Source organism: Hydractinia symbiolongicarpus, chromosome 3 (genome assembly GCF_029227915.1).
Source record: "Hydractinia symbiolongicarpus strain clone_291-10 chromosome 3, HSymV2.1, whole genome shotgun sequence".
Classification (NCBI taxonomy): domain Eukaryota; kingdom Metazoa; phylum Cnidaria; class Hydrozoa; order Anthoathecata; family Hydractiniidae; genus Hydractinia; species Hydractinia symbiolongicarpus.
Genome location: NC_079877.1, coordinates 22799317 through 22818095, shown reverse-complemented (window position 1 = coordinate 22818095; position 18779 = coordinate 22799317). Strand labels below are relative to the sequence as shown.

General features: G+C 31.6%; 2 protein-coding genes across 8 annotated transcripts in view; both read left to right on the top strand.

Moving 5' to 3' along the window:
- LOC130636267 (zinc finger protein 626-like) overlaps window positions 1-18779 on the top strand; it is a 57999-nt gene that overhangs the window by 25066 nt on the left and 14154 nt on the right. For 2 of the 7 annotated variants that reach the window (XR_008982250.1, XM_057445931.1), the window contains exons 1-12: window positions 6799-7058; window positions 8096-8215; window positions 8596-8760; window positions 8925-8999; window positions 9535-9601; window positions 9872-9951; window positions 10052-10138; window positions 10475-10533; window positions 11054-11116; window positions 12993-13104; window positions 14132-14288; window positions 15618-15673. Coding sequence is in view for 6 of the 7 variants with exons in the window: in XM_057445931.1 (XP_057301914.1) it covers window positions 6870-7058; window positions 8096-8215; window positions 8596-8760; window positions 8925-8999; window positions 9535-9601; window positions 9872-9951; window positions 10052-10138; window positions 10475-10533; window positions 11054-11116; window positions 12993-13104; window positions 14132-14288; window positions 15618-15673 (1230 nt within the window). In the remaining variant the exon portion in view is untranslated. Of the gene's footprint in view, window positions 1-6788; window positions 7059-8095; window positions 8216-8595; window positions 8761-8924; window positions 9000-9534; window positions 9602-9871; window positions 9952-10051; window positions 10139-10474; window positions 10534-11053; window positions 11117-12992; window positions 13105-14131; window positions 14289-15617; window positions 15674-18779 lie in introns of those variants that run through there. The other 5 variants (XM_057445929.1, XM_057445933.1, XM_057445928.1 and 2 more) reach the window with 5 other exon arrangements.
- LOC130636273 (ATP-dependent DNA helicase RecQ-like) lies at window positions 1254-3710 on the top strand. Its single transcript, XM_057445942.1, has 2 exons — window positions 1254-2188; window positions 2499-3710. The coding sequence occupies exons 1-2, from the start codon at window positions 2118-2120 to the stop codon at window positions 3592-3594; spliced, it is 1167 nt and encodes a 388-aa protein (XP_057301925.1). The 5' UTR covers window positions 1254-2117; the 3' UTR covers window positions 3595-3710.

The window sequence follows — 18779 nt, the reverse complement described above, 5'->3', positions numbered from 1 at the left end:
CATGTGGCATTAAATGACTCTTCTGTGGGCAAGGTGCGCTTTGTAATACATTCGGTCGAATTAACAAGGTGTCAAATGGTGTTAAACGTTAAGGAATGTAAAACATGTTTTTTTCATTAGTGTAAAATAAAAATAAAAAAAACGTTGGTGTAATAGAGGTGATCGCTTTGGAGAGGTTGCGTTGTTAGAGTTTCTTAAGGAATTCGTTGAAACAGATAAAACTGTCCCATCCCCTTTAAATGATGACCGCTTCAATTTACGTAGGTCCCTTACGCAGGTTATTTCACGTACTCAACCAAGCTAGAAGTATTGCGGGCGTTGCGGTTGCGGCGTAATTAGAATAATTTAACTACGAGATCACGAAGAAACTACTTCAAACAAGAGCATGTATAGAGTATTTAGAATAATGTTTTGCTATTTAAGGGCTAGATACAAAACCGACCAACCTCAATCCCAGGGATTCTCTTCTTCTTTTGATATAACGGACGGATAACGGATAACTATCGAAAGTCAACGCACGCAGGGTAGTTTAATGTTGCTGGTAATGAAACATAAAGAAATTAAACAGAAAACGAATATTATCCGTTATGTTGTAACTTTTAAATGTTAATGTGTACACTGTTCTTGATTTTGCTGTTGTTGTTAATATCATAAAAATATGTTTTTCGATGTTTCTCGCAAATAACTCTGGATACTAGAATGCTTACTCTGCAAACCTTATAATAAGCGCTTTGTGGCTAAATAATTCAGGCCAAGTTCAGTTCAAATGAGCGCCCAGAGTAAATAGTTTACAAATATTACTTTAATTCTTAAACCAAAAACATAGAAGACGGAACGCAGCAATTATGTGGAAAAAACCTAGAAATTCTTTTTGTAATGTTTTCATTAAAGAATTTTTTGCAACGTGTATGCCGTTTTAGGGACGGATGCAGCATTTTTAACATTTCAGTCACATTTTTTGCGCCCAAAACAGATGGGGGTCTTGGGGGGCGCTGTACGACACCATGCCTGGTTACTTTTGGTCGTTTGGTCACACAAGAGGAAGGTCCGTAAAATAAAGTTCAACGGTCGCAGGGACTGCGGGATCACAGTACCCTATTATTTTTTACGATTCTTAGTAAAAATTGTCAGTCGCGTGACGGCGCTGATGTACACTGGATCCGCCCCTGCGTTTGCACTTGCTGAAAAACGAATGCGTTTATAACAACCTCGAACCCAGGGCCTGTAGCGTTTTTTGATATGAGGATGAAACGCGTACGAGGCCCTGGTACAACAGACTGAAATTCGCCCAAAATTAAGCATGCAGAGAAACGTAATGTATGCGTGACGTTTTCGATCGAAGATGGTGTTCTAGTGGCGGGAGGGTACTTTAGCCAGCGCTACCTATAGCTACACTGTAAAATTACAGAGTAAATACAACCCTTAATGGCTTTCTAGTCATTTTGTGGTGTATGATACATATAGTATTGTATAGTGGAAACAATCCACTAACTATAGGTTTTTGTGATTTTCTGGGATAGCCACTTTAAATGTTTATTATTATTCTTATTTTAAATATTATAGAATAGAATTTCTAAATTTTACATCTGCGTCAAAAATAACAGATGATGCGATGGAACCCTTCGCAATTTTGGAGAAAATTCAAAGATCTCTGGAGTGTCGAAATTTCCTGACCTTAACTTTAAACCCAAATAAGTCAAGTGCTTGGAGTCCATAGTAAGAGGACAGGATGTCATTGGGGTGTTTCCAACAGGATATGGGAAATCTTTAATTTTTCAACTGTTACCAGATGTCATGAGAAACAAAGACGAATAATCTTCAATTGTCATTGTAATCACTTGTTTAAACGCAATTATGGAAGATCAAGTGAATTTTCTGAAAAAAGTAGGAATGACTTGCTACATCCTACGTGACTTAAATTTTGAGGAGAATGCTGTACAGACGTTGTTTGAGGATATCTGTCTGAGTGATAAAACAGAAGATGTCTTACCATCATTTGTATTGGATGGTCATTGTTTTTTTTTTTTTTTTTTTTTTTTTTTTTTTTTTTTTTTTTTTTTTGTGACTTCCTATTTTGCCATCCAGAGGCTATATTGAGTGAGAGAGGAAGAACTTTGATGAAAACGAAAATTTATCAAAAAAATGTCAAAGCTTGTGTCATTGATGAGGCTCACTGCTTGGACACCTGGTAAGTACTACTTTATTTATATAGGTATATATATAGCTACAACTTTAAAAAAGTTAAATATTATATATATATGTATATATATATATATACAAGAATAATTTCTCTAATAAGGAAATATGCAATAATGTAATGTTAATTGCAAAATGCTAATAAAATAACAAAGACAAGAATATCTGTACAACAACTGAATAACAAAAATGTATATATATAATATAAAACAGATATAAAATTATATATAACTAACAAAATTATTATATATAACTAACAAAATGTTAATCCTAAAATATATATATATTTCTTTATCTTTAAGGGGAAAAGAATTTCGCAAAGAATTTGAAAACTTGGGAGCAATGCGAGCTTTTTTTAGAGAGGTACCTTTTATCGCACTTACAGCTACCGCAACAGAAAAAACACTGGCTAAAATAAAACATATACTTGGAATGAAAACCCCAACAATAATATCTGTTAATCCAAACAGAAAAAATGTATACATGTGCAAAGAAAAGAGAAAAGTTGGTGAAGAAGGTATTGAAAATATCATCTTGCCACTTGCAAAGGAGCTAAAATCACTAAAGAAAAGTTTTCCTCAAACTATTATATATTGTGGATTGAGGTTTTGTGGGTATATATACAAGTTAATAAAAAATGTATTAAAGGAACACATGTATGTTGAAAACATAACAAACCCTAGCAATTGTTTAATTGTGCAATTTCACGCACCACAAACAAAGTCAATGAAAAACGAAATTCTCCTTGAAGTTGCAAAAGAAGTTTCAAACATTCGCGTTATAATAGCAACTTCTGCGCTTGGTATGGGTGTTCATGCACCCTATATCGAACAAATTTTCCATATAAGTCCACCAAGTACCATCGAAGACTATATACAGCAATTTGGACGGGCTGGTCGAAGAGGGCAAGAAGCATTGGCAAGATTGTACTATACCGGGCATGATATCAGCAGTAGGCGTTTAAAACAAAATAAAGTTGATGAACATATGGTGAATTTTTGTACTACGACACAATGCCTTCGTAAAGTATTGATGATTCACTTTGGATATCATTATCAACCCCAGGATCAATGCTGTAGCAATTGTGATTCTTCACTCTTGAAAGAACCTAAAAAAGAGAAACGTATTAAATATAGAGAAGTATCAGATGAGAGTTTAAAGAAACTATCAGATGAACTTGATAATATACTGGCAGATTACGACCAAGCCACACATGATGCAGCCATGGAGTTTTATAACATTGTGGATACAGGAAACTTGGCTGAAAAATTTTCAGAAATTATTATTAACATTGAGTATGTCAACGATGTGGAAAGCTTGTTAGAATATCAGTTGTGGGATGAATTTGTTAGTAGCAGAGTTTTTAAAGTTATTGAGAAGTATACCACACTGAAGTAATTCCATAATACACAATGTGAGGTAATGTTACTACATACATTAATCAATTTTAGTTTTCTTATATATTCTACTCTTAGCTTATTATGGAATTATTTTTTGTGTGTAAACTAACCTGTGTGTGAGATATATATACATTTTTTACATTCCAGAAACTTGCTTTTTATGCTTTGTAAGCCATTGATGGAAATGATTAGTGTCAAGGTATAACTGAGGGCTTCTTTTTATATTTGAGTTTCTGAGTTTCTTTGTGGTACATTTTTGTTCTGGTGACGATATTACCCTTTTCACACTGCAATTTTTCCGAAAGCTTATCTGTGCATTCCGACACAAAATCTTAAATTGTACAAAGTTTTCAATTTTTCTTTCACATTTACGACAGATTATATCATTTATGTTATCAGTTTGCACAATTGTGATACCCACAGTGCCTTGTATTTTCTCTTGAAGTTGTTTTGATGTTCCAATATTTCCAAAAATTTGACTAAATCGTTTTAAGTCAGTCTCAGCACACAGTCTACACACTTTATCACATCCACAATAAACTTTATGTGGTGTGATATTTTCTTTCCCTTTGCCTAAAAACAAAGATTTATATTAGTTGTTATTTTTTGTATATATATATTTCCTTTTATTTATACAGCTAGCTATACTTTATTTCCTAAAATATTTTTTAATGCTCTAGCTAGTATTCTTATCCCAAAAAATTGTCAAATAATATCCCTTGAATTGTGACATAAAAAAGATTACTTGTCATTGTTGTGCATCTTCAAGCTAGCTAACAGTATCTAGCTAGTTAGCCAGCATACATACTAAAAAAGTTGCATCTATACCAAGTTTCTGTTTACTTTTTAGCATGTGAAAACAAAAATTAAATTGCAGTTTTTTTAAAAATATAAGTATTGTGTCCCAACAAAAGGTGAGAAGTACCTGCTACTTTCGTTAGCAGGACAGATGTTCATCGCACCATTCCATTTGACTTGTCAGCTGCCTTTTTCCCATCAGTGAAACAACAAAAATAATGTTTAAAAATTTTGAACAGCACCGATAAATTTGTAACGATGCAAGGAAAGTCAAAAATAACGTGAATTAATAAATATTTTCTTCATAAACAAGTTACCAAAAAATCTGCGTAATGCTCATCGCCATATTTGTTGTTACTATAAAATGCTGTGCTTGCAAAAAATACTTCTGCATTTATTATCTTTTTAGCATAATTTAAAAAAGCCGTATACGCATTCTCATTGGTTGAGTAAGTCTGTTGTACCAGGGCCTCGTACGCGTTTCATCCTCATATCAAAAAACGCTACAGGCCCTGGGTTCGAGGTTGCGTTTATAATAGATTCACGATTTTTAATAAGTAACAGAAGTGCTCTGCACCTTCTCCCCCATATTGTAAAAAGAAAGACCCCTGGGTGAAAAGGTTGCCTGGAGACTTGTAAATTGCTATAAATTTTTTGCTTGCGAACATAGGGTACCTATTCCTGCTCCGCAACCCTTTATATATTTTTTATCGTTTCGCAAGTCACCCCACATGCATCTTCTCTTCCCCCGCCCCAACCATGCCTGAGTTGAAACAGGCGTTATGCAACCATGTAAAAGAATCACAATTTGGATCACACTGCGCAATTAAAAATGGCGGATTTAGCTGTGGCATGATTTGTAGGAAATTGCATTTGCATCTTCCTCAGATGATTGGAATAGCTAGCTAGCTTAACTAACAGCAAACTGAACATTTTTAGTAGCGTAGTGACTAAGCAGACCTATCAAGTCTTGCGCAATTCGCACGAGTCACACGCATTCAAAAACACACTGGTTTTCTACGAGTGATAGATGAGAGGAGGAGAGATGTGTTGCTATTTTTGTAAACAGGCTTTGGCTCTGGGTCTGTCCGTATTGGTAGATTTGAATATAGGATTTCCTCTGGATATCTGTGTCTAAGCTTTTGTATAAGAGAACTCAATTTTTAAGGACTTCTATTATAAACTGTAAATGAGATAATACTGAGACTAAAATTCTTACTGGCAGAAGAAGATTGTAAATGACATCGGTCAGGTTGCAATATTATATTTAATAGGAATCAATTTGATAGGAATAAGTCTATTTCAGTATCCATTTTTATTCCATAAATACACAGCCAGAATATGCATACATGAAAACAAGGTTAGTTAAAAGACTTTTTTAACTTTTTAGTGAACTGATGCACACATCTTTTGTTCATTTATTTGTACCTAAAAACAAGGTCGAAATAACTTGTAAAAAAATATGAAAAATAAAAATCTGATACAGTATATATAACTAACACAAAATTTTTTGTATTATATATATACTTCGTACTTTCCTAGTTTTCAAATTTAGGCATTCTAGGGTGATAGATTTTTATAAAAAAATTATGTATTTTAATTAAATAATTGATAGCCTTAGGACTGTGGTTTGCACAAGATATATTACAAGTTATGCGTTCACGTAAAAAGCTCAAGCTAGTTGTTTATGGCAAGTTGTTTATGGAATAGTGTGACAATAATAACAATTCATATAATGGTGAAGCACATCATTCTTGTGGGCATAGCATAGCTATAGCTATGATATCTAGCTAAATAAAAAATTAACTAACTTTGTCAGAATAAAATTGTATATAACCTAAATTATATTAGCTACTAAGTGTAAGTAAACCAGGTATACATATCAGATTTTAAAAATTTAAAACCTTTTTGGAAAAACGTTTTGGAGGAATAAGTAAAAAATGTTTGCAGCTAGCTATAGCGATAAAGTTGCGATAAATACACACTTAATATCAAAATATTATAAATAAATATTCATAATTTTTATCACACTACTACCAATAGTAGCCTCTATATACTTTTATCCGCTATGATTTTGCCTGTTAAAAATTATAGAAGAAACATTTGTGCACAACAAAAGTAAAAAAAAAACAAGTAAGCCACTTATCTAAACAAACCTCGTTTTCATGCATTATTATGATTTTCTGCTTCCACAGCTTATTATGAAAAAGCAATTTTGAATTAGACTTATTTACAAGAAATTACAAGATAAACAAAGAAATGATAACAAACCTCTCATAATAACAAATTTTATAAAAATATACATGCTACATATAAGCATATGAAATTTAGAAAAACCGGACCCTTACACTTAATATATACATGGCCTATTGTTTAAATGCTGCAAAAATTATAAGTTATAAGAGAAACTTAGAATCACATTGAGGTTCATCTGCAAGCAGTTGAAAGACATCCAACAATTGGTAAGAATCACCCATGCTTTGGCACTCTATATTATGTTTTTTTTGCAATTTTAGAAGAAATAGAATCATGAATGGGACAACAAACAAAGATGAATGTAGTCTTGTTCCAGTTAAGGAAGAGGAACAATTTCCTACAGTGTGTTGTGTTTTTACTAAAAACATCTCACTAAATCCAGAATGCAAGCAAATAAATGTTAATAAGGTATGTTCTCCATGTTGTCTTTTTAGCAGGGAAACAATTTAGCAAAGTTGGTGAATTTGTCCTAGCGCTTAAAATAACGGCTGGTCAACGGTCACTGACTGCCAAATTTTGTTAATTGACCATCAGGATCATGTTATGAGCGATCAGATTAACGGGGGATTGATTTCTTGCTTCGTAAAAAAAATATATATATACTATTAAGAATAGATAATAATCGCTTCATTTTTCATTTGCTGCCATTTTGACTACAAATAAAAGGCTGTTAGCTGTTTGTTTATTTTTTTTCGATAGAGAGAAAAGTATGAACCTCATCTCCGGGGTTTTCTTAATTTTCTTACATCGGAATCGAATCAAATTTCGTGATCGAAACCGTTATGCAAGAAATTTAATGTTTTTTGACCGCCAAAAATTTCAATTTAACCAGCTATTTTGGATCTCTGACGGTCAATATGAGCGACAGTGGGCAAATATTTACTTTAAGCGCTGTGTCCAAAAGCGAAGTAATGAATTTAATATATTTAACTATTCATCAAAATTTATTAACTTCTTAAAAATCAAAAACAACTTTCAAAATAAATATGGCTAAATATGGCTCAGTTTAATTAAGAAGTCTATGCTAATTTTATTCCTAACGCATGTACAGTTATTTATAAGAGAATATAAGGTACATGTCCTTAACTGCCTCCTAAAAAAAGTTTTTGTGTCTTACAGGCTGTAAAATAAAGAAATTGATTTGTGAAAACTAGTAGAATCACAAGTATATTTTCTGTTTGTTGGTTGGAATCTCTTTATATTTTAAACTAAGAATGTTTAAGAGACAATAGGATTTGAACTAATAAATCTTTTTAGGACTCGTTTAACCTTCACTTTCATTGTTTAAACTTACTTTTAAATGTTCATGTTTAAAATATTTATTAGATTTCTTCAGAAGTGTGTATTTCGCACCACATGTTTACATATAGTTTATACATATATAAAAGAGTATAACTTGAATTTGACTTAAAAATATATATTTTTTATTCTGTGTTAATTTTTAGAATTTTAAGTGCTCAATGTGTATGCCTTCCTCACCTGAACCTGCTGAATCTCAATTTCCGCTAAAAAAAGTGCACAGTAAAGATAACATTGATGAAAAGCTTGTAGGCGATCATAATGAGGTACGATAATGCTTTAGTTTTGTCAAAAAATCTTTTTGTTAAATTCAGGGTGTAATCCAGGAAATTAAAATAGTGGGGATTAAATCTCGATAGGAATTTCATCAGGAAATATTAGTACTTCACAACTTGTATGAAATGAGTTAAGTTCTATTGGAGTAAATATGGTTAACTTTCTAATGAATTGAAAAATTTGAAATAAATTTAAAGAATTTGTACTACTCAAAACGCTGGATTACACCCTGTAAAAATGTGAAAGTAAAAATTATTTTGTGAATTAATGCTTTTGTCAATAAGGGCAATAACATTAATAATCCTAAACAAATGGATTAGTATGTATTGATTTTCTCTGCAACTCCAAATTTCTTGTGTAATCTGTTTAGACAGGTCATTTGGCAAAAAGTACGAATGGCTTATTGGTTGAAACTGCCTCGTCAGGCCTTGCAGAAACACATCCAGACTTATCCATGATGCCTAATGCACCTAAGCTTGAGCAAAATCTTTTGTTATTGCAGCAAAAACTTGCTGATTTGGCTGCGTCGTTGGAGGTAGGGATCTAATAATTTGAATTATTTTTGTGCATGTGATGTTTTGTGGCATTGTATCTTTCCGCGCATATTTGTTTCTTATTTAAGTGATCATATTACAGTTATGAATACAGAACATTGTTTTCGAGTAGCTTCAAGAATAATTAAAGCAGTTTTTTTTTCAGGAATCCCAAGGATATACTAAACAGTTGCAAAATAAACTTGATAAAGTATCAGAAGAAAAAGAGAAGTTAGAGCAGGTAGAGGTTATTTACAATCATGCTGCTAATGTAGACGTCGCAGGAATTTGAAACATTTAAAAATTGCTCTACATGCACAAGTAAATAATAAAACTTATACCTTCCAGACTCTAAAAAGATTTTGAGTATGTTGGTGTTTCAAAATGTACGCTTAATATGAAAACTGTAATAGAGCTTTTTTAATGGACACTACTATTATACATTACGTCTTCGGATCATAATCCTCCATTAAAAAAATATCAAGGGATAAACGATTCTAAGAAACAGTATTGTAAGACGTACACATTCGATATATTAAATATGTGTCAGGAAAAAATAAATGATTTATTAACTGTGGTTTGTTTGTAACAAAAAATAGCAATTGTGAACATTACATGAGCATTAGAGTTTTTTAAACCCATCATATTTAAATCACCAGAATCATACTAGTATTAGCAATCATTCGTCAAGGTGAATTAGAAAGTTTCAACAAAAAAACGAACATCTGCAACAGAGTTCATTATTCTTCAGTACTGCTTATTTTGTTACTTACCAGGAAAAAGCAACTGCAAATAAAGAATTTGCGTCTCAATTACAATCATCCGAACTGAAATATAAGCAAGGTAGTATTATAGTTAATTAATGCTTTTTTTTCATTTGGAATATTTGAGATATTTCTTTTATGGTTGGGAGTTTTTAATTTTCATTATTAACTATTGGCTATTTTTATCTGGTTAGACAGTTTTTTTGTTTTTTGGTTCTACACTCTTTACCAGAGGCTTCAGCATATTATAACTTCTACCTCTGCGTTCAAATACTTTGTACATACTTAATATGATTTTATACTCTCCTTTTATTCTTCCTGTTAATGAAACAGATTGTTCTGTTTTCAGTGGTCCAAGAAAATGTAAAACTACAGGAAAAACTAAAGCTTGTTAATTACACTATTTTGAAAGATAAGCATCGTAAACTAGTAAGTTAATCGCAATGCGCATGTTTGTGTATGTGTTTTGCATTATTGGGTGTCTAATTTCTCTTTCATGTACATTCTAATTTTTCCTAATGTTTTTCAGAAACAACAAATGCAAGGGTATCAAAATGAAGCAGAGGAGGAGAAACAGAAACGACAGACTGCGAAAGATAAATTAAAACTTCTTAAGGTTAGTCAAAGAATCGGAATTGATCAAAAAGGGGTCCAGATATGCAAATATTTTATAGGAATATGATGAAAATTGAAAAAAATATTAGATGGGCTTTTTTTATTAAAACTGTTGACAAGGTAGCATTCTATTTAGCACCATGGACACCATATAATCAAGAATAGCATATTTTACAAAGATAATTTTGCAGGAAATAGCTAATCTATTATTTCGAATGATCTGTTAGTATTTATTCCATTTATGTTAGTTGCAGAATGCATGTTGTGACAAGATTAATCTGGCTCTGTGTCAACCATGGTTATGTGTTTTTAACGCCCTTAATTGTGATGTGTTTAGACTAAATTACAAGAAGGAAAGCTAGAAATTTCAAAAATTGAGGAACAGCTACAAGCAAGGTAAATTTTATTTTAATTTAGTCCCCATTTCTTAAAGAAAAATGAAGAATCTTTCTAATCCTTGCTTTAAGATAAATCCTTACTTTAAGAATACACAAAACTTCTGTGTGGATTTTTAGGGACCAACAATGATTTTATGTTTACCATTTTGGAATGCAATATTATTAATAAAGACAAAAAGTGTACCATTTTTTCTCTAAAGCCCCTGACCAGTAAAACTACCCTAATTTGATTAAAATTTTTAAAGCTGATTTTGAAAAAATAGGATTTGATAAGCAGGGTTATGGCTCTAGGTGCTGGTCTGGTGACATGATTCTTTTTTGCACTTGTCTTGTTGTTCATGGGATTTGTTAAAGCCATGTTCTATTAAACTGAATATTTTATCTTTTGTATTTATTTATTTGTAAACTTGAAAGATTAAGTTTAATTGTAAGTTGCTTTTTTTTCAGTTCTAAAAGAAACATTTCCACTTGACCAGGTTAATAAAATAATTTTTGTTGTTGTTGCTGTTTTGTTTTAGTTTAAACATGTCTGTCAATGTAGTGTCACTAACTAAAGAATCAAATAAAGAACAAAGAAGCAGGTTTGTTTTCCTCTTGTACAAACATTTAGTAGCTCAACCAAAATCACCTATTTTGCAGATAAAAAGTCTGCTAATTTTTTTGCAAAAGCCACATTTGACATTTGTTAATAAATTTTGTAAAATAAATATTTAAAATTACCTCTTCACTTTCGTGTATTTTCCAGACCAGACGGATATAATATAATCACATAATTGTATATAGCTTGGTACTAATGTGTTTTCTACATGTTTTAAGTTGATGCCACATGTTTTGTTTAATGTTCAGTTACAAAACTCAAGATATAAGGTCAAAAAAAGTACTAAAATGTGGAACGTTGTCCTAATTTTTTGGCTTATTTATATTTTACACTAGAAGTGTCCTTAGGTGGTTAAAGTATATCATAGCATTTATTAACTTGTTTCTTACAATCGTAAATTGCAGAAACTAATGTTAAGAATATTGATATTGCAAGCAGAGTAGGATTTTGTTGAATATATTTCTTTCAACCCTTTTAATTCCTGATGGCTATTTTGAGCATATTTTTGTTGATTATTATCCAAGCCTTTTTGCAAAGTTGAGGTTCGAAAAATATATGTCATATTATATAAGGTTTTAGTATGAGAACTAGTTTATCATTATTTGGTAAAATCTCAAAAGATGATTTCAAAATCAATCAACATGATAATTTCATGTTTTTTTCATTAAGCTTAAGTTAGTAGATTTAGTTTGTGTACATTGTTTGTTTTGAAAATCCAGTTTTCTAAAATATGGAACTTTTTTAAAGAGATGTTTAACAGCCATCATCATAGAAGCAGATAATAAAATTTCATTTGCAAATTTTGCCATCTCTGCTCTAAGCCAATCACTTAAAATAAATATAAAATTTGGACAATTCACGAAAAATCAAAAATAGCGTATCTAGACCAGGTATAAAAAATGTGTACCTATAATTTTCATAAAAGTTCATACCCAACATGTAATATGCGAAAGAACTTTTTTTTCGTATAAACAGAAGCTTATTTGACGTCACTATAAGCTTATGAAGGTTTCATTTCTTTAATTTAAGAAACAAGAACATACTTTGCAGTAACACCACTATTTACCATGCATGCTAATTTTATGGTCACAGTCTGTCATTGTTTTGCAAAAAAGATCAAGTCTGTAAAAAAATAAAGTTAATGTAAGAAATTGATATTAAGGTGAATTTGACTCTTTATAGGATTGGTAAAAGAATCTAAAACAGGTTTATTAACAAGAAAAATTGAGTAAGATCCAATAGCCATAATTTCCTCCACACTACTAGCTAAAACATTGTCAATAATATCAGACTTTACCAGATACCAATTTTCATTTCATTGGGGTGTGCCCACAAACTGTTTCTGCATTAATTGAAATAAAATACGGTCTATAATGTGGGACATGCTTGGCACAGTATGCTGTCATTTGTCTGTGACATCTTGGGATTGAATTAGCTGCTATTCACTATGCATATAAACAAGTTGATTTCATATAAAGATCTTTGAAAGCTTTTTAGGAATGTTCTTATTGTTTGGAAAAATCTTTATTGGTTTTCAAGATGTAGTGCTTTTATCAATCATAATTAATAAATATAAAAATTCGTAATGCAAAATGGCTAAGAACCTTTTTTTTTAACACTACATGCCTTAGTAGAACTGTTAAATACAACCTTCATTCAAGGCAACTTGATGATATTGTGTATGGTTAGTGGAACTTTAAGTCCAAAACGTTAAAAACTGGTCAACATTTTTCAAAAGAATATGCAAATTCATACACAACATTGTATGAAACCAACTTGTTTCAAAATGGGGGGTTGACTTTTATAACAAGTGTCAAATTATGTTTAATAAGGAACACAATTTTTTGGTTTTGTTATAGTTTGGAGCTGTCAAATGGATTTCCTCTACCACAACAACAGGTTGCAGAGAAACAACAGCAAACCTTAGACATGCCACCTAAAGTTCAGCAAGGTTTAAAGCCTGCTAAAGAGGTAAAAAAATTTTCGCGTGGATTGTTCAGTAATGCAGACATTGCTAAAACCTTGACTTGTTCATTTCCATCTGTCTTTTTTACCCAGCCCACACTGAAGAACATTGGTTAGGTTTAGCAACTTCGAGAAATAGCTAAAAAACAGTCATTTTTTCCCAAAAGTATGAACATATTGTCTGTGTAATTATGTTTCCCCATTTTTTCGATGTAATAGTTATAAAAACTACTTCAAAATATTATTGGAAAAAGGGTCAAATTTCAAACGTTATGTCCACAAAAGAGTGCCTAATCTGTCATAAATGTCCGGAAAAAGTTCAAAGTATTTTTAAAGTACCAGAAAAAAATATCACTAATTTCTTTGATATGTGAATGTCAGGAATGGAATGTTATGTTTAAACTATGCACACTCTTCACAAAGTAACATAAAAAATGAGTAAACAAATAAAACAGGAGTCGAAATAGGGAAATAAATATGACTGTTTGTGAATGTGGTACACAATAATTGAGGCTAGGGTTTATCTTTTTCCAATAAAAAAAAATTTGCATAATATGCTTCTTAGAGTTCCTCCGACACTGTTAAAAAGCTATGAGTGTGTGATTATGTGAAGAGTTGGATAGTATAAGAGAATTTAAACCCTGAACAGGGCATTTATGTGAAAAATTGTATTCCACTCTGTAGATAGAAACTCATGTTGTGAGATGTGTAGTTTGTGTGCATGTTCATGCAAATATGCTCAAAAAGATGATAAGCCTTGTGGTATTGTGTGTCTTAAACATTTCTTTTTGTTTTTGCTTTTTTTATAAAACTTATCAAAATGCAAATCTGTAGCATTTCTTAACTTTTTAAAAATCTTTTTTAAATGACTGGAATGTCTAATCATTTCTCCGAATCCATAGTATCTGAGAAATTTAAAAAGAAGACCTCAGCATTTTGGATTGTTGGTGGTAAAGTAAAGAAAGGTTTAAAATCGGCTGTTTAAGAAATTAAACGTATTTCTGGTACCAACAGTTTTCCATTTTTTTTTTAGATTGAAAAAAAAGGAAATTCTTTAGAGAATGAATTGATAAAAAAACGACCATTGTTGTCGCCACAAGACACAAGGGAAGAAACTTCTAGATACCCAAAACGTACTCTTAGGAACAATCACAAAGAAGATGAAGTGCCAGCCGTTAATCTTTGTCTCCGTAAGACATCTGTATTTTATTTCAAGTTTTTTTGTATCACATTTGTATGACTATAGCTATGCATTGTTAGTCGTGTAAATGCAATATGGTAGGTGAAGAGATGCGGAGTAACCATTTCATAGCACATAAATTTGACACCATGTTTCAAGCAATAGTAAAAAGTTGTTAATTATTGCCAGGAAAAATATAGGAATTTAATTAAGTTAGTCTAAGTGAGCTCAACGACGTCAAAGCTGTAATTGTAGCTATTACCAAATGTTTTTGTACTAAATGTTGCATTTAAATGTTACATCTAATCCTTAACGTGATCATGAGTGAGTATGGCTGTCCACAACAAATCATGGGCCACTTCTTTAAGGTGATGTAAAGCGCGTTGTTTATGCCCTTGTTGCACGAACAATGTTCTTTGTGTTCTTTTTATTTTGTTTGCCTTCTTTTGAGCATAAATTGTGGGAGATGTAGGTAACTAACCAAAAAACATTTTAATCGCAGCTTTTTGCCAAAAAAGTATAAATTTTTGACATTTCGAAATAGATATTATATTTATTGACTTTGTTTCTAATTGTCCATAACAAAATTATATTGTTGATCCCAAAAATATGATAGTCTTATGATTTAATTGCACTCTTCACTGTGGATGTGTTTCAGCATTAACTATGGTAAATTTATACTGTGATATAGCTTGTAATGAACAGTGATACTTGCCCTATAGTAATATTTACAGTTTTTAAGGCTATGACGAAAGATGTGTGGAAAATGACGAGTTACAAATTTTTGGCTTTTATTTGTGCCAAAGAACTTACTAAATTTTCAGGCATTTTAACAAACGTGCCTTTTACGTATTAAGAACTCTTGGCTCAAACGTGCCACAATGTAAGCTCTAACGTGCCACAATGAAGCAGTCTTCACCCAATACCTGATGTCATTGTTACCATACTCTGTTTATGCACATGACACCAAAAGTCAAATTATGCGTGGGAGATCAGCTTTTTCACTTTTCTCCTTATTTTTTTGCAAAGCCATTGTGCAAATTATAGCCAATGTTTAACTGCTTTTATTAATTTATTCTGCTGTTTTGCTTTATCTTTGATTTTTACGTATATATTGCTTTATCCAGTGTTCATAACCAGGTGTTTTTTTCCACAATTAGCTGGATATAAATATTATGAATTGCATCAGATTATGGCGGTAAAAGACATATTTTAGCAAGTGTATCAAATTATTTAAAATAGTCATATTTCCCCAGTACATTTCCAGAATTTATATTTCATTAAAGAAATTTTTATCTAAAAAAGGTTTAGTTATAGTATTTTATTTTTGTAATTTTAGTTCCATGCAAGAAAGAAGAGGTTTCAGAAGATGAAAATTCAAGTGCGAATGGTCAGGTAAAAATATTTGTTTTGATAAACCAGATTACACAAATATTGCATATAGAAGCAGGACTGGGTTTTTATGAACGTCCATCACTCAACTGGTTTTGTTTTCTTATCGTGAAATTAATGCAATAATGTGTTACCTTTTTTTTAATAAGCCAGTACAATCAATCACAACTCACACCTATGAATATATTGTAGCAGGTGTAATGTGTTAGCCCTTCCAGTTAGCAAGCGCATTTGCTAACTTTGATACCTACCAGTATCTGTTTAATAATAAAAACGAACTATTTAATTTAACACTTTACATCCTCCTTTCTTACGAGCTTTGAAATACACTTCTACTATACCGTATAAAGTTGTAGCTAACCATTAAGTCAAACTGACGATCAGTTACAACTTTGTCATAGGGAGAGTTGCTCAAGCAGCTTCATATAAATATGAGTAAAAATGACAACAGTTTTTTGACCGTGTTTTCTGTTGGCGTTAAATTGCTTTAGTGTAATTCTTAATTTTTCGATGTGTGTATCATCTGCGGCTGGGATATTTCAAAAAATTTTATAAAGCATCTATCAGATTATCACTAAATAGATTTTCTCTCCTTTTGCTTTGTAATATTATTGTGATATCAGGTTTCCTTTATTATAAATGCGCTGCAATTAAAACTGACCTTTTATATACCATCGATACCAATACTATTCTATTTGAAACATGGGTATGAGGTCATGGGTATGAGGTTTTTGCTACTCCAACTGTCTCACTATGAGCATGTTTAAGAAAAGGACATCTGTTTGATGTTCTAGAAACCTACTGTGGTTGTAAAGAATTTCATGTTCTCACAATTTATAACATCCCAAGCAGATCCTAACATAACAATGTTCAACTTCTCGTTTTAAGTCTTTAACTGTAGCTTTTAGTTTTAAAATTTGTTTAGAATTCGAATTTTCAAGGCAGCCGAGCCCATTTTAACATATTTGTGCAGTGTAGTCACTTCCTGTACATAATTCTTTTTCTTTAACAATTTCTCAATATTGGGGTTCTGGTGCTCCTTAGAAAAATTGCATAAATAAAAATCTTTTTATGCCTGTGAGCCAAGAATGGTATCTGACCAGCTCAATTAATGTAGAAACCGCGATATTTAAAATCTTTGATTCACGTTTTTTGAAAGTATAGCGTTCATTTTTTTATGCGTGGGTTATTTTGAAATAAAAACAAAAATATAACATCACATTATTGTTATTGCGCTTCCGGTTTTATATATTTTGTCAAGTTCGACAGAGACCACATGACGCTGAAAAAAAGAGCAAAGATAAAACAAAGGTAAAGTTATCTTATTAACTTAGAATATTTCTTTTTTCGTACAATAGTAACTCACCAATGCAGTGTACTATTTACTTAGTTTAGGTTAAGACAGGGTAATTTGTTGTATGTGTTGCATAATTATTTAAGTCTCGTAAAAGAATTTCGCTACTGAACTATCACAGTAATAATCAAAGCTGTTGCAATTTCTTTATCGCGTCAACAGCAAAGTCGCCATAGCAGCATCACCTCTAACGAATGTTTTGCATCCTATGGAGCATGTGCGATAGGGTTTGTATCACTGGAAAATAAAAAATAGTAGGAAAATAGAGTAAGAAACAGAAAATACCCTGCAATTGTAACGAAGCATTTCAGTCCTAGTCGTTTGCCACAGGGTTATATTGTTCTCTATGAACTAATTTTCAGGCTTAAATCTTTCGGATTTTTTTTGTCCAAAAAATTTTCTGTGGACATCCTTTCCGAACGAAAAATTTGAATCTTTGAAATTAATGGGGTGCAAGAAAGTCAACAAAATTTTGTCTTGTTCGCACTTTTCATGTATACAAATAACATTGTTTATCAATAAAATAATGACATCGCAGGATTCGTCAATTGCGAAATCTTCTTCATCACCAATGTGGTCCCTTAATCATCAGCTGGAAATTTGGTTAAAGTATGTTAAAAGTACTTGTATGTAATTTTTCGTTTCATGAATCCAAAAAACAGCTCCATCGCGTGCGATAACACCATGCCAATTATATGCTCCCCTTTTTGTATTTTCACATGCCATAAGAAGAATAGGTTGTGCACTCTGTCAGAAATTTTTATAATATTTTCAATAAAGTCAAAAACATCAGAAAAATGTCAGGAATATCAGAATTTTTTGGCATGTCAAGAATTTTATGTTTAAATGGTCAATCAAAAATGTATTCATTTCCCGAAATTTTAGTAAGGATCCAATGTAAGGTAGGCTCTTAAAAAATACACATTAATTTTTTTCAGTTTGCCTTATATATGTGATTATAACTAAATTAACAGTTTTAGGGTGATGAGTCGCCAAAAAGAACTAAAAAAAATCAAGCAAAATGTTATAATCAGAATAACGTATTGTGCTACTGGTGTATCAATTTATTGTCATTTTATGGTACGACGATGTCATATAAAGCTTAAACAGCATCCTATAAAGCTTGAACAACATCATATAGAGCTGAAACAACATAGAAAGCTGAAGAAACATCAGAAATAGCTGAAACAACTTCATATAGTGCTGAAACAACTTCATATAGTGCTGAAACAACCTCTTATAACGCTAAAGGAACATCATATAGAACTGAAACAACATCATAGAAAGCTGAAGAAACATCTTCATATAGTGCTGAAACAACCTTTTATAACGCTAAAGGAACATCATATAGAACTGAAACAACATCATAGAAAGCTGAAGAAACATCTTCATATAGTGCTGAAACAACCTCTTATAACGCTAAAGGAACATCATATAGAACTGAAACAACATCATAGAAAGCTGAAGAAACATCTTCATATAGTGCTGAAACAACCTCTTATAACGCTAAAGGAACATCATATAGAACTGAAACAACATCATAGAAAGCTGAAGAAACATCTTCATATAGTGCTGAAACAACCTCTTATAACGCTAAAGGAACATCATATAGAACTGAAACAACATCATAGAAAGCTGAAGAAACATCTTCATATAGTGCTGAAACAACCTTTTATAACGCTAAAGGAACATCATATTGAACTGAAACAACATCATAGAAAGCTGAAGAAACATCTTCATATAGTGCTGAAACAA

Coding starts and splice junctions, on each gene's coding strand:
- LOC130636273 (XM_057445942.1), top strand. CDS start 2,118: ATGAAAACGAAAATTTATCAAAAAAATGTCAAAGCTTGTGTCATTGAT. Junction 2,189..2,498: donor GCTCACTGCTTGGACACCTG/GTAAGTACTACT, acceptor TTTATCTTTAAG/GGGAAAAGAATTTCGCAAAG.